The 14261-nt window shown below is 49.4% G+C and overlaps 1 protein-coding gene across 1 annotated transcript in view; it reads right to left on the bottom strand.

The window, feature by feature from the left end:
- The window catches only part of GREB1 (growth regulating estrogen receptor binding 1), a 141586-nt gene that overhangs the window by 38744 nt on the left and 88581 nt on the right, over positions 1–14261 (bottom strand). The window contains exons 7-14 of the mRNA XM_063078617.1: positions 12865–12993; positions 10320–10433; positions 9686–9829; positions 6600–6785; positions 3109–3459; positions 1844–1972; positions 998–1126; positions 43–240 (exon numbers count right to left, since the gene is read on the bottom strand). Of these exons, the coding sequence (XP_062934687.1) occupies positions 43–240; positions 998–1126; positions 1844–1972; positions 3109–3459; positions 6600–6785; positions 9686–9829; positions 10320–10433; positions 12865–12993 (1380 nt within the window). The remainder of the gene's footprint in view (positions 1–42; positions 241–997; positions 1127–1843; positions 1973–3108; positions 3460–6599; positions 6786–9685; positions 9830–10319; positions 10434–12864; positions 12994–14261) is intronic.

The following is a 14261-nucleotide window of genomic DNA, read 5'->3' as shown; positions in this document are numbered from 1 at the left end:
CCATGCAGGCCTCACAACATGTCCCCCACAAAGGCCCCGTACCTGAATGCCAGACATGGAACAATGTCTGCTGATAGGTCACCTCGGAGGGTGGAATGCAAATTAGGAAGTCCACCTTCTCGAAGGACCCCAAATCCAGGTTTTGGGTGCTGGAATCCGCAATTGAACACACGTGGGAGAGGAGCTTCTGTGCCACTGCCAACTGGAAGGGCCGGATACCATGTGGCTCCAGACTGTAACCTGGAACCAGGGCCCAGATGCCAGGTGAGCCCAAGAGCAGATGGCAAGTCCTGGCTAGAGAACAAAGCAGTGAGCCCTCGTCTAGCGTGGAGACCACCCATGTGCACGGTGACCAGGGAAAGGGGCCAAACTCACGATTCGCAAGTGCAGGGTGGATTTATGCATCTTTCTTCATTTGGCAATAAAAGTGTGAGTGCTAGGGAAGCACAGAGGAGACAGTGACCTGTTCTGCCTGGAGGGGACAAGGACAGCATCCCAGTGAAGGGGATGCTGAGATTGCACTCGGGAAGAGAGCAGCAAGTTCTCCGGAAGGGAAGGAACTAACACAACTCTTCAGGAACTTCGTGTGGATAAAAATTTCAACAGTGCATCATAAGCAGGAAATCAGCATAGAGAAATGCACTAAAAATCAGATATCAGAACTATTTAAATACTGAGAAAATGCCCTGTCTTTTAGATGTCCCTCTAGCATGGCTTCCCTGACCCTTTGGAATCAGCACCTGCCTGCTCTCAGCCCTCACAATGCACACCTGTGCCCCTGCCCTCACTCAGCTCTCACTGTGCACACCTGTGCCCCTGCCCTCACTCAGCTCTCACTGTGCACACCTGTGCCCCTGCCCTCACTCAGCTCTCACTGTGCACACCTGTGCTCCTGCCCACCCTCTCAGCCCTCACTATGCATACCTGTGCCCCGCCCTCCCTCTCAAACCTCATTCTGCACACCTGTGCCCCCACCTAGCACCCTCTCAGCGCTTACTTGTGCACACCAGTGATCCACTGACATCCACTGACGTTCCTTTAGTGACGGAGGAGGCAGTAAGTGAGGAAGAAATGTGACCTTGATTTTCCTGATGAAATTTGTCCAGCAAAATGTCAATGTCACCCTCTGCCCAAAACAGAGAGAATAATCAGAAATGGGTTTTCCACTTTAGTGAAATTCCACAAACATCATGGGACAGCTGCTATGTGTCTGGACCCATCCTGAAGCTGGGGAAGTGGAGATAAAGACGATGTAACCCATCCTGTCAAGGCGCCCGCAACCTAGCAAGGATGCAGACAGTTAACAAAGTGAGTTACACCACAGCACAGTAGGCGCTAGGGCAGGAGGAGAACGAGATGCTAAAGAACAGAGGATGGGTTCCAAGTCCATCCCAGAGAAGCAAGGGTCCGAGCCACTTTCTAGGAGCACATGTGATGAGTCTTGCAGGGCGAGTAGCCAGGGAAGGAAGGGGCAGGGCACCTGCAGCAGAGAACATGGGGGATGAGGAACCCTCCGCAAGAGGTGTCAGGCAATTCAGAGGGGGAGCTGGGCATGGTGGCCAACTAGACTGGGAAGGTAGAGAGGAACAGGACCACAGACCCACATGGCACCCCTGCCAGAAGAACTCTATAGCCACAGCAAAGAGCCAGCCAGCCAGAAACCACAGCCAACACAAAAGAAAAGAAAGGCATGTCAGTGCTAATGCACAGAATGGAGAAACCTCTGCAAAGCAGGGTCCACCCCAGGTCACAGGCCGGGGGGGGCAGAGGTGACCTCCCCCTTTGCACTTACTTCTGTCATATCAGTTTATGCATGCACGCACCTGTCTCATGACAAGCCTACCTGGACAGAGGGAACTGAAGAAGGCCCCCAAAGAGTCCACTTTCCCTGTGACCAGCTCATAATTGACTTCTTTCTGGTACTCTGCTGGGGTGAGGAGGCTCTCAGAGAGGATCCGGGCTTGGTATTTTCCTGGAAAACAAACAACTTTCATGGGCCCCTCTGTTTAGAACTTTCATACAAGCTCCTCAATGACAGGCTCTATGTCTCTCTACCTACCCCGCAGCCCAGCACCACGCCTGGCAAAGAGCCGGTGTTCATATTTGTTAAATGAATCAATCCTGTTGACCATCCTGTCTCAGCTCAACAGTTAGGATTATAAAAGAGACTAAAAAGGCTGAGATCACTTAGAGAAAACCCAGAGCACTGGCTTTGGAACCTGACTATTCCTCCACTAACTGTGACCCTGGCCTAGTCACTTCACCCTTCCAGGCCCACTTTCCTCATCTGGAACCGTGACTAACAGCAACACCTGCCTCACTGGTCTGTTGGAAGATGATACTAGACAATGGGGCCTGGCATACAGCAGAGACTCTGGGTTTATTATGGAATTTAAACTCAAATCCAGTTAAAGAACTTATGAAACACACAGAATAAGTTTAGGGTCAAAGAATGGCAAAAGGCAACCGGGACACTCCATAGTAATGATGTGCATTTTTAAGCAAAAAAATACAAAATTTACATTGAAAATACACAACACCTGCGGTGTCATTTTTCAAAGAGGCCAAAAAAGCGTGTGTGTTTGGTGTCCCCCTTCCCTACCAGAATGTGCACTCCAGAACCTATCCCCGGCCCCCGAACAACGCTTGTTTAGAGTAGGACTCCAATGAGTGTATTTGTGATTAATTAGCAAATTGTCTCATTAACCCACACAACACAGGGCTTTCTATCTCCATTAGGTCATTGAAGACACAGGGCCAGCGTACTGGTGTGAGTGACCCAACACAATGCCAGGTGCTTGGTGGAGCCGGGATTCCAACCAGATCTTTGCAGACTCTGAAGTTGACCCCAGTCTGTCTCTGGAAGAAGTGGGAACTGCTAACCTTGCCATTGACAGCAGGAATGAAATTTTAACTAAACGCATTATCCAGGGCTTGAGGTGCTGGCACCACAGCTGCCTTCTGAAGCTGGCTACTGAGCACAAACCACAGGTGCTACCCGCTACTGCAAAGCCGGGGCCACGCAAGGCTCAGAGGGAAGGAACCACAAAGGAAAGTGCCTGGGAAATCACAGCTGGTTTTCCACTGGCCACGAGGCGCCGCACTTACCAGTGACAGCGATGCAGGAGTCTATGGCAGCATTGCGGCAGGCGCAGATGATGACCACGTAGTTGGTCTTGGCGAGCTTGCCCTCAATGAGCAGCCTGAACATCTCAGAGAGGCCCTCGGCCAGGGAGTAGGTGCACTCGATGACATGCACGCTGTCATTGCAGGAGCTGGCAGCCAGGCCAGCCAGCCAGGGCAGCTGTGCCGAGGTCACGGGCACCACGGTGCTGGGCGCAGGCGGGAAGGGCTGCGGTGGCACCTGCTGGTACTGCCGGATCTCGGTCAGGTGAGACTCCCGCCAGGAGCGCAGGAAGATCTGCTCCAGGTCCTCCATCAGCGGTACCTGGTCAGCCGCTGCAACACAGCGGCGGAAAGGTTCGGGGCTGCCCCGTGCACCCATGCACACGGCTGGACACAAACGATTCTACAGGCATTTCTGGGGACAAGTGCATAAACTAACTTAGAAATAACACGATCTGAATTATGACTGTTAAACAGCATCACACGCAGCTGGAGAACAAGGGGAGGACTAGATTCAGCCACAGTCTCACCATCCTCTGAGCCACACCTATTTTGGGGTATTTCTGCCTTCTTCCCCCCATATACAAGTTATAAGCAGCTGTAATGATTGTGGGCACACAACTTTGGGTCTTGCCTTCTTTCCTTAACTGTTACCCCATGACCCCATTTCCACGCCATTTATAGTCCTCATAAATAGCACGGTTAAATGGGTATATGAGTATATGATCTCTCATCACAAGAAGGCACCATCATTTATTTAGCAATGTCTCTACTGTGGATTCTCTTATTTCTTCCAAATATTCACCTTTATAAAAACTTCTGCAATACACCTCTTTATGTACAGAACGTTACTTCCTTGGCTTACATTCTCAAAAGTGTTTACAGAGCCAACTAATACATATCACCAACTGGCTTCCAAAGGGCCTGTGCATCAGTTACGACAACACTGATGGCGTATGACAATGCTGGTTTTACTGCACCCTCAGCACCACTGGATACAATCATCTGGGTTGTTATGAACTGACAAAAACACTTTTTTATTTGTTAATTTACATCTCTTTGATGCTAGAGTGATCGAATACATTTCAACATTTGTTTCCTATGGTTATTTTCTCTTTTATGAATTGTCTGGTTTATTTGTCCATATCTTATATTTGATGAGCTGGAGGAAAGAGTGCTAGACTCAGATCTGGAGGGAGTATTCCAGCCCAGCTCTACCCAGCACTCACTCTGTACCCTGGAGCTCTCTTACTAGTTTCCTCATCTGTAAAATGGGGCTAGCACCACCTGCTCAGCGGGCTGTGCCAAAATGCGATTAGATTGGCATATATCTCCATATTTAGTCAAATTGGAATTTGAATGAGCTCATCAAATTAGAATATGATTACATTAGCTGTTATCTCTCTGTTTGTAAAACTTTCCCTTGAGCCCACATCTCTTTCCAGAACTACCACCACCCAGCAAAGCTGCTAAGAGGATGGTCTACAGCCACCACGCTTGCTCCTCACCTCCCTCTGACCCACTCCCCTGTGGATTCTGTCCTCACCCTTTTCGTGCATCACCCGTCAATGGTACCAGCTGCTGCCATATGGCAAACCCAGTTGTCAAGAAGCCAGTTCCCCCCGACTCAGCTCTCAGCCATGCTGACACAGCTCATTAGTCCCTCGCCTTGAAACACTTTTCCCCTCGTTTCTGTACCAGCATTTATTGTTCTCTCTACATACACGTGTTGAGCATCAGCTCTACACTGCAGATGCTGTTGGACATATAGGAGGGGACGAGATGAAGGTTCCCAGTCTCATGGAGCTTACGTTCTATCTGGGGGAGACACACTTAAAATGAACAATCACAGAATATAATTTCTGGGAGTAGCCATGCTCCAAGGGAAAAGCTCTAAGAGGGAATAGGATAGAGTGCCACAGGGCCCTGGGGGACAGGCTCTGTCTTAAATAGAATGATGATAAGGCCTCTCCAAGGAGGTGACATGTGAACCGAAATTCACTTGACATTAAGGGTACAAGCTGTGCAAATGCCCTGGGCAAGAGCATTTCACAGGGCAGGAACATAAGCTCAGGATGCCCAAGTGGGACCGAGATTGCTCAGGGACAGTGGGCTGGAGCAGAGTGAACAGATCAGAATGGGAGGCGGGGCGGTCACTTGGGCTCAGAATTAAAGTGGAGTCACTTGTATTAAAATCCCTGGCAAATAGAGCCAGGGAAAGGCCACTGCGGGGCAGCGGGGAATGTCTCATGCGTGTACACCTGGTAACAAGAACTATCACAAAGGACTCTGCAAAGCTGCAACTTTACACAGAAGCCATTGCAACCTTACACAAAAAATACTTCTATGAGGCCATCTACCCAGCAGCTGCCTGTCCCTGGGAACTGCTAACCTTGCCACTGACAGCAGGAATGGAATTTTAACAAATGCATTATCCAGGGCTTGAGCAGCTGGCACCACAGCTGGCATCACCCTTATTATGGATCCTTATAGCCAAGGATAATTATCCCAAAAACAATGATGTAAACCTCCATCATTTTTCCTTTAAAGCCCTTTGTCTTCCTTTACCTCCCTGAATAAGCACATAGTTTACTATGGCACATGTATTCCCACGGCAATGCCTATTCCTGAATGAACACCATGTTCTTTTAGAGAGCCTCCCTCTGTTTTTCAGGCTCACAGGCCTGTGATGGGAACCCCCTGGAGGGCTCTGCACAGGGAAGAGAAACAATAGGAGTCACAGTTTTAGCAGATATGGGGAGCAGGGCAAGAGCAGTGTCCTGGCAGGGGTGGTGATACACAAGTTGGGCCAGGCAGGATTTGGGAGGGAGCCATGCTTACTGACAACTGACATACACCGTGAGAGGGACGGGACAACGTGCTTCCCACACTCTCCCCTGTCCTTTCCTTCCTGCCTGCCCCATCCCAGTCTCAGCCTCCACATCTCTGAATGTTGGAGTATCCCAGGGCTCAACTCTCAGCACTTTCCTCTACCCATAACCTCTCGCAGGTGACCCAGGCCGTTCTCACCACTTTAACATACATCATCTCTAAGCCCGTATTTGCCAGATTCACACCTGTAGCTTCAACTCTCCTGGGGCTCAAGACCTATCCATTCAAATGGCACAGGCCACTGGCTGTCTCACGGCATCTCAAAGTGGAAACTGCCCAGACAGAATTCTGACTCACCCCACTGTCCCCCTGGGTGTTCAGGCTCAGACCAGGCCCAACATCCCCTCACCTGCCTCAAGCTGATTTCCACCACCCTTATCCTTGGGGTACACCCTGCATCTGCTCCTGAGACCCGAAGTGGCCCAAGCCACCACCACCCTCACTAGACGACAGACAGCCCATGCCCCAGCAGCCACACATGGTCCACACAAGAGCCTATGTGGGGAGGGTGATCAAGGCCCACAGCATTTCCCCCCTTTGGCGACTGCTCCCCAGGGACCCTGGGCATGCAGGGAGCTCACCCAGCTGTACAAGGTAGTAGACAGTGAGCAGAAGCTGCATCTCCTCCGAGATGGGCTGCACGGAGGCGGCGCCGTGCTGCTCGTAGGCTCTGGAGATGGACTGGGAGTTCTGGTAGCACGTGTATAGCAGGGGGCTGACAACAACGTCACTCAGGTTCCCGCAGAGGTAAGGGAAGTTCCCGTGGCCTGGGCAAGAGGGAAAAGTAGCAACTTGGCAACCAGCCTCGTGCACAGCATGTGGCCTCTCCCAATTTGAGGAGCTAAAGAGCCGGGTGAGCTGCCCCTCGGGTCATTCAGTGCCCCTTTCTAGGAAATCTCAGACTTGCATCCCTTGCTGATCTAGTGCACCTGCTCTGCCCTCCTGGGACCTAGAGTGACAGAGTCATAACTTTTTGTAACTCACGAGGATTGTAGCATTTGCTTGTTCGTTTAGTCCAATCCCCTTAACTTTACAGGTGAGCAAGCTAAAGCCCAGAGAGAAGTGACTTGTCCAAAGCCAAAGAGCCATCTCCGTGTCATGCTCTGCACTGACTGTGCAGCACCTCATGGGTGCAATACCTTCTGGATCTTTGCTGGGCACCATCACCAGCCCTCGCCTCCCTGACTCCAAGCAGGCAGGACTGTGCCTTGCACCCTCCGAGGGCTCTGTGGCAAATTGAGTTAGGAAAATAGATCACTGTATAGAACAGAAGACTCAGAAAACTGACACACCTCAACAACTGCTTTAGCAAACGTTAGATTAATTCTGATGACAACTCTCAGAGGTGGCACTTCCCTAGCCAGCTTCAAATCTCTTCTCCAACATTTGTTAGCTATGTGGTCCTCAGCAGGAAGCTTAACTTCTCTAAGCCTCAGTCTTTCCATTTATAAGATGGGGTGAAGATGTCAAATCCTCATGGAGTTGCTGCTGTGGGTCAAATGGGTCCCCTGAAAGTTCATGTGTTGGAAACTTGATCCCCACTGAAAGTGTGAAGGGGGTGGAAAATCCAATTACAATATTTGAAAGGTGGAGCCTTTGAGAGGTGATTGGATCATGAGGACTGTGCCCTTGTGGATGAATGAATCTATTCATAGAGCAATGAGTTATGGGTGTGGACTGGGGGCTTTATAAGAAGCACATGAGAGAGCTTTGCCCATTCTCTCACCATGTGACACCTTGCGTCACCACAGGACCCCGTACAGAGTTCCCACCCAGAGGAAGGTCCTCACCAGATGTGCCCCTGGACCTTGGACTTCCCAGCCTCCAACACTGTAAGAAAAAAATTTCATTTCTTCATAAGCTACCCAGTTTCAGGTGTTCTGTCTTAAGCAACAGAAGCAGATAACACAGGAGCTGTGACAGCAACTGTGGTGAATATGTGTGGTCTCTTACACTCAGAGGCTCTGTTTAGTCACCGAAAACACATTTGCTGAATCCCCCTACGTGCTCTGCTCTGTGCAGGTGTCACGCTCAGGTCTGCAGGTAAATCTGGTGCCTGAGACACAGGTCACATCCTCAAGGAAATTGCTTCCCAAACTTGAACGTGTATGGGAACCCCAACTGACTGACCAAGACACTTGCTGGCCCCACCCCGAGCTCCTAGTTCAGTGGCCTGATTCTGATTCTGGGACTGCTAATCCACCCCTCTAATGTGCTCCCATGTGATGCTGGTTCTGCTGGACCAGGAACCATGATTTGGGCAGCTCTGCTTACGGACTTTATGTTAAGAGGCAACGTAAAGAGTTCCTACAAAAGGAAGAGTGTGATACTTGTCATAAGAGAGGCACAGAGAAGCTGCAATGGAAGCCAGATGAAAGGGAAACTAAGCAGACTTCATGGCAGAGGCACTGGGTTGGGCTCAAGCTGGAGGTGGGTATAGGCAAATATCAGTGGGGCAAGAGTCAGGGAGGCAAGCACTTTACAGAGAGACAGGAAACAGTGTGCTTGAGGAATGGAGAGAACACTCTCTATTCTCAGGTCATCAAGCGTTAGATGCACAAAGCTGCCCAGCTCCCTCCTAGGGCTACTAGCTCACGGCAGGTGCAGGTGAAGCCCTGTCTCTACCTCCAAGCCTGCATCCTGTCCTAGCTCTGTCTTCTCAGCACTGTGTTCCCAGGGACTACCTCAGACACATGATGGTCATGCAGAAAATACACACACATGACTGAACATGACCTTCATTGTGGTTAGCCAGTCGGGTCCAGTGAAACCACCCCAATCACTGGCCCTGCCACATGCCCTGTTCGAAACCCAAATTTGCACCCTACTTCCTGAATACCTTGTCCTTTTTTGTTTTTGATTTTGTTTTTGTTTGTTTGTTAGTTTTTAAGGAAAAAGCAAGTGCCCTTATTTCTTAATTAACAGTAAGATGCCCCTCCCACTTCCCTACACCCTCCCTCCTCCATCCCTACAAGCATGATACCAAATGCAAGTATTCACTTATGCAAGGAGGACCTGAATGTATGTGTGGTACCACATGCCAGCACACTGTACCAATAAGTACCACCACCAATCAAGACCAGCCAAATCCTTACATGGTTTCCAGCCAAAACTCTACCTCCACATAGCACGTATTAGCCCACTGCACAAAACAGATCAAATCTAGTTTTGTTCAATGCTTCTACAGTAGTGACCATGGCTATCTTTGCCCAACCAAAGTCAGATTTCATAGTCAATAAGTACTAAAGACAGGGTGACAAGAAGACAACTCACAACCCGAGGTTCCCTGAAGCAAGGGATGGATTGATCCATCTTCTAATCCCTGGTGCATGGCACTGAGCCTGATACACCAGCAGCAGCTCAGGGGAGCTAAGTGAGTGAATGAATGAAAAAGAAACTAACAAGCAAATGGACATCATGGGGTAGAATCATTTCACTTGTGCTCACTGTGGAAAAGTAGGCAAGCTCTATAATTCTTGGCAACCAATCAGGAGCAAAACTAGCAACTGGTTCTGCTTTGTTCTTTCATTGCCCTAGAAGGAGCTTTAGGTTTGTCTCAGGAGGATACCCTTGGAGTCAGAATGGGATGAGGTCTCAGTGCTGCCTGTTCCTTGTTTCTTCTTTTAGGCTCTCCTACCTCCACGACTTGGAGCACTGCTGTACTTGCCTTTAAATATCACTGGCTTGGCCTTGCATATTTTCAGCAAGTTGTCAGGAACGGACACTGGTTCTCCGGTGGCCGCAATGGGAAAGGTGACTGAAGCTGGTCCCACCAAGCCAACCTGGGGCACGCAGGACATACCTGTACTCTCTAGGAACACGCCAAGGATGTTAGGAACATACATCAGACAAGGTATCCATCTCCAGCAGATCTGATGTTGGCTGGCCAACAGATCTGCTACCAACCTGAACCACATCCCCGCTTACAGGATCACCAATGTCTTAGAATCACAAATTGCTTAGGTCAAAGACACCTTTAAGCTCATTCAGTCCCACCTTTCCCACCAAATGACTCAGTCTCCTCCTCTCTCACATCCCCACCAGGTAACAAATAAGCCCCTTTTCAAATTTCTCTAGGATCATGGAACTCACTATTATGCAGAGATCCTAGGCCTTGGAAAGCAATTATAATATATGAGACAGAAATCCCTTTGTTATACCGAAGCCTGCCTCCCTAGAATTTCCCTACCTACACACATATACATGTGCAAGTGCATGTGCACATGCGCACACCCCCACTAGCAGCACCACCACCACTAGTACCCAAGTCTAGGATTTGGGGGAAGGCTGTGGTCACTTACCATGCTTAGCTCTGTTCCCACCACCCTGGGGACAGCCACCATCTGTAGCTGATGGAGATTCTGGAGACCACCCTTTGTGGCGTTTTTTGGGGGGCCCGGAATTTGGCAAGACACCTAGACAAAATCAAAGTAAGGATTAGGCTGTCACTAGAAAAGAGCTTGAACAAAGCTTTCCCCTGATTTGGAGAACACTTACTTGATATGCAAAAAAAAAAAAAAAAACAATCACAGCTTTACAGTGGGTTTTAAGTACCTAGTGAAGTATCTAGGCTTGAGGAAACATCCTACCAATTTTTGTAACTGTTTCATTCCAAAGCTGTTTCTCTGTCTAAGCTGTCTCTCTCTCTCTCTGAGCCTCAGCTCTTTAATCTTTAAAATGGGATAATGAAATCTACTCTGAAAGGCAATTCGATCAGGACTGAAGAGAATATACGAGAAGCACTTCGAGCAACACCGAGCAGAGAGCTTGGGCCCAATAAACAGGAGCCAGCACTACTCACGTCACCACCCTTGTTATCTACACATTCCCATTTATTTTCCAGGAGCTGGAAGGGAGAAAAGTGTTTCTGCAGAGAAGTGGCTGCTGCATTCATTCAACCCACTACCAGTTTCACCAGTTGGGGGCAGTACTGATTCACCATGCGCCACACTCCGCCCCAGAAAGCTAATTTCAGACAAAAAAATCAAGGACAGAAGTTGGTACCCTCAGCTGTTAATGAGTCATCCCTGCCCACTCTAGGTAACAGCATACTCATGACTCAAACTATGTTCTTCAGTGACTCAAAACATCAAGAACTGGTTACCATAGTTTCTTGACCAATCTGACCCAAAATTTCCCCTACATTTACAGCTCCAAGTCTCAACCTTGGCTATACACTAAATTCACCTGGGAAACAGAAAACTCCCTGTCTGGAGGCAAACCCATCCCAGATAAACCGGAAGCCCAGCATTGGGTGTGGCCTGGACAACCCATATCTTGGAGCCCCTGGTGATTCTCACACACAACCAGATTGAGACTCATGGCAGAGATGGGGCTGCCCAGAACCCACAGGGCTTATGGAGACAGTCCTTTCCTGGGCCCCGCTTTGCCCTACAGAATCAGATCCCTGGAAATGGCAGGAAGAAACCACCATCCTTCACTAGTGCCCTAAGATGCTGCCGTTTGAGAATTATCACTTTAGAGTCTCTTGAAAGTAATCCAAAAATATTTTTACCTCTTCTTTAGACTGACTGAAAATGCATACTGTGAATAAAAAGTTAAAAACATAAAGTACTTTGTTTAAGAAGAGCTTTCAAACTGGTGGGCTCCTACGGTCCTCCCGGCAACCTCTGGGGCAGCTACTGTCATCATCCCTTTGTATACCAGGTCGACTCCCCACACACCTGTCCTCCAGTGCAATGGAAGAGCCCCACAAAGACTGCGGCCAGCAAGGTGGGCAGAGAATAGAATTAGGTCTCAGTGCTACAGAAGAGAGATCTACTGATATTTTCTCACTGGTTAGGACTGGAAGCCTCGGATTCCATCCAGAAAATAAATTTGCTCCTTCAATGAAGAATGAGACAATGCACAAGATTTTCACCACGGAAATTCTCCACCAGCACAGAGTAGTAGAAGCAGGGAGACTAGATTCTAGGCCTGGCCCTGCCTCTCTGGACCTCAGTCTCCTGCTCTGTAAAACAGTGCTCAGCCAGATGACTTCTAAGTGTGATGTCTTGGATCCCAAAATCCAGTTTGGCTATGTATATAGGGCTGGCTTATGAAATGGCTCCAGACCAGCGGGCTGTGGAGAGTAGCCCCAGGCTGCTCCACCTCGTCTTCCTCACCCCTTCACTCGCCTCTCTCTCATCCACACACTCCCCTCCTCATCCCCATTGGCCCGCACCCTCCCATATCATCTCTACTGAATGCTCCCCCAACTTCCAAGCTACAGCTCAGCTACTGCCTCCTCCTGGAAGCCTTCCCTGAACAGACCAGCCCCAGTGAGGATGCAGATGAGAATGACGACAGCCAGCACCAATTAGGGAGCTGTCAGATGTGCCCTGACTTTGCACACAGCCCTCACAGATTCTCTTAACCACCTTCGGAGTGGAACTCTGATTTCCAGATGAGGAAACATTCAAGGAGACTTGTCCAAGGCCCTTGACCAACAAGAGACAGAGTTGGGTTTGGAATTTATATTTATCTGACTCTGAAGCCCATGTTCTTCCCCAACACACCATGTTGCCCCTATTTCTCCAAAACTCTATAGCCCTCCTGATATGTGGCCCAAGAGACACATCACTCATGTCACTGCTGCTTAGCAGACCCAAGATCTCCTGTGTGTGAGTGTGTGACTCCACTCTCAGGGATGGAAGCCATGGCTTCCCCCACAGCACCAAGGCCTGGGACAGACCCACAGACTCCAGAGCCACCTGCTGAACTGGCCTGACTCTCATCAAAGCAACACCAGATTCCAGGAGGCTCAGCAGCCCCAGCCCAGCAGCTCCCATGCTCCCTCTGGCCTTGGCCCAGAGAACAGGAGAATGCTAGGACAGGCAACACTACCTAAGGCTGAGGGCCGTGGCAGGGCCAACAGGTTGTTCTTCGCCAGCTGTTGGTGCTTCGGGGAATCTTTGCCATTGAAGACAGCTGGCCCCACTGCTGTGGTTAGTGAGGGGTGATCAGAGGCTGGTCCTGAAAGCAAAGACAAAGAAGGGACAGCAGAGGGTCAGTTTGCAGGAATGCTCTGAGAGCCAAGCAAGTGGGAAAGTACTTTCTTCCATTTTTACGAACTAGCTTTTCACTGGCAAGTCCTATCAGGAGGTCAGAATTCTGACATAGTGATTCTGCCCTGCTGAGAGAACACATACAGACACATGCACACACATGCATACTCCTGCTTTTACATACACACGCACAAGTATACACATGCACATGTGCACACACGTGCATACATATACACACATACATATTCATGCTTGTACATACATGTGCACAAGCATACACATGCATGTGTGCACACGTGCACACGTACATATACACACATACGTATTCATGCTTGTACATACATATGCACATGGGCACAAACATGCACATGCTCACATACGTGTATACATGCACACATATACTGCTCGCATGTACATATGCACGTGCACAAATGTATGCTCATACATACACACACATGCACAAACACACATGCATGCACACATTCCTGACTCACACATACACACGCACATGTGCACAAACAAGTGTGTACAAACATACACATAAACATGCACACACTGGAACACGTACACACATGCACACTCCTGCTCACACCTCAATGGGCATAGCCTGGGTTAAAGAGGGACCGGGGGCTTCCTGAATTCTGGGACCACTCCTGAAACTGCTGCCTTCTACTCTTTCACCCTCCAGAGTTCAGGTTTGTATCAAAACATAGCTGGGAAAGCTGTCAGGTTTGAACCCTATTCCATCACTGCCTAGCTGTGTAGCCTTGGACACTCACTTACTCTCCCCTGCCTCAATGTTCTCATCCATAAAATGGGAGTGATAATAGTAGCAACGCACAGAGGCCTTGTGAAAACAATATGGGTTGGCAGATGTCAAGTGCATAGAACGGGGCCTGGTCTGGCAAGCACCGTGTATTTGCTATTACCATAATCTTATCTCCTTCCTATGATCGCCCTGCAAATTAGACTGAAAAGATTTTCCCCAACTTCACAGATGAGGAAACAGAGGTTCAAATAGTTTAAGTGAGTTGCCCTGAATCACTCAGCTAGAAGGTGACAGTGCCGGAACTTACACCCAGCTGCACCAGCGGCAAAAACAGCAGGGCCTGGGCACGATGAGGCAGTGAAGACCAGAGCAGACGCCATGTGGAAGGGGGCTTGGTGCCCCTGGAGGAGAGCGCATCCCCAGCCCTGGGGAAGGACACGCCAGCACGTGCAAGGGCACCAGCTCCC

This window comes from Cynocephalus volans, chromosome 14 (assembly GCF_027409185.1).
Source record: "Cynocephalus volans isolate mCynVol1 chromosome 14, mCynVol1.pri, whole genome shotgun sequence".
NCBI classification, from domain to species: Eukaryota; Metazoa; Chordata; class Mammalia; order Dermoptera; family Cynocephalidae; genus Cynocephalus; species Cynocephalus volans.
The sequence above is the reverse complement of the archived record's forward strand: the minus strand, read 5'-3'. Positions and strand labels throughout refer to the sequence as shown.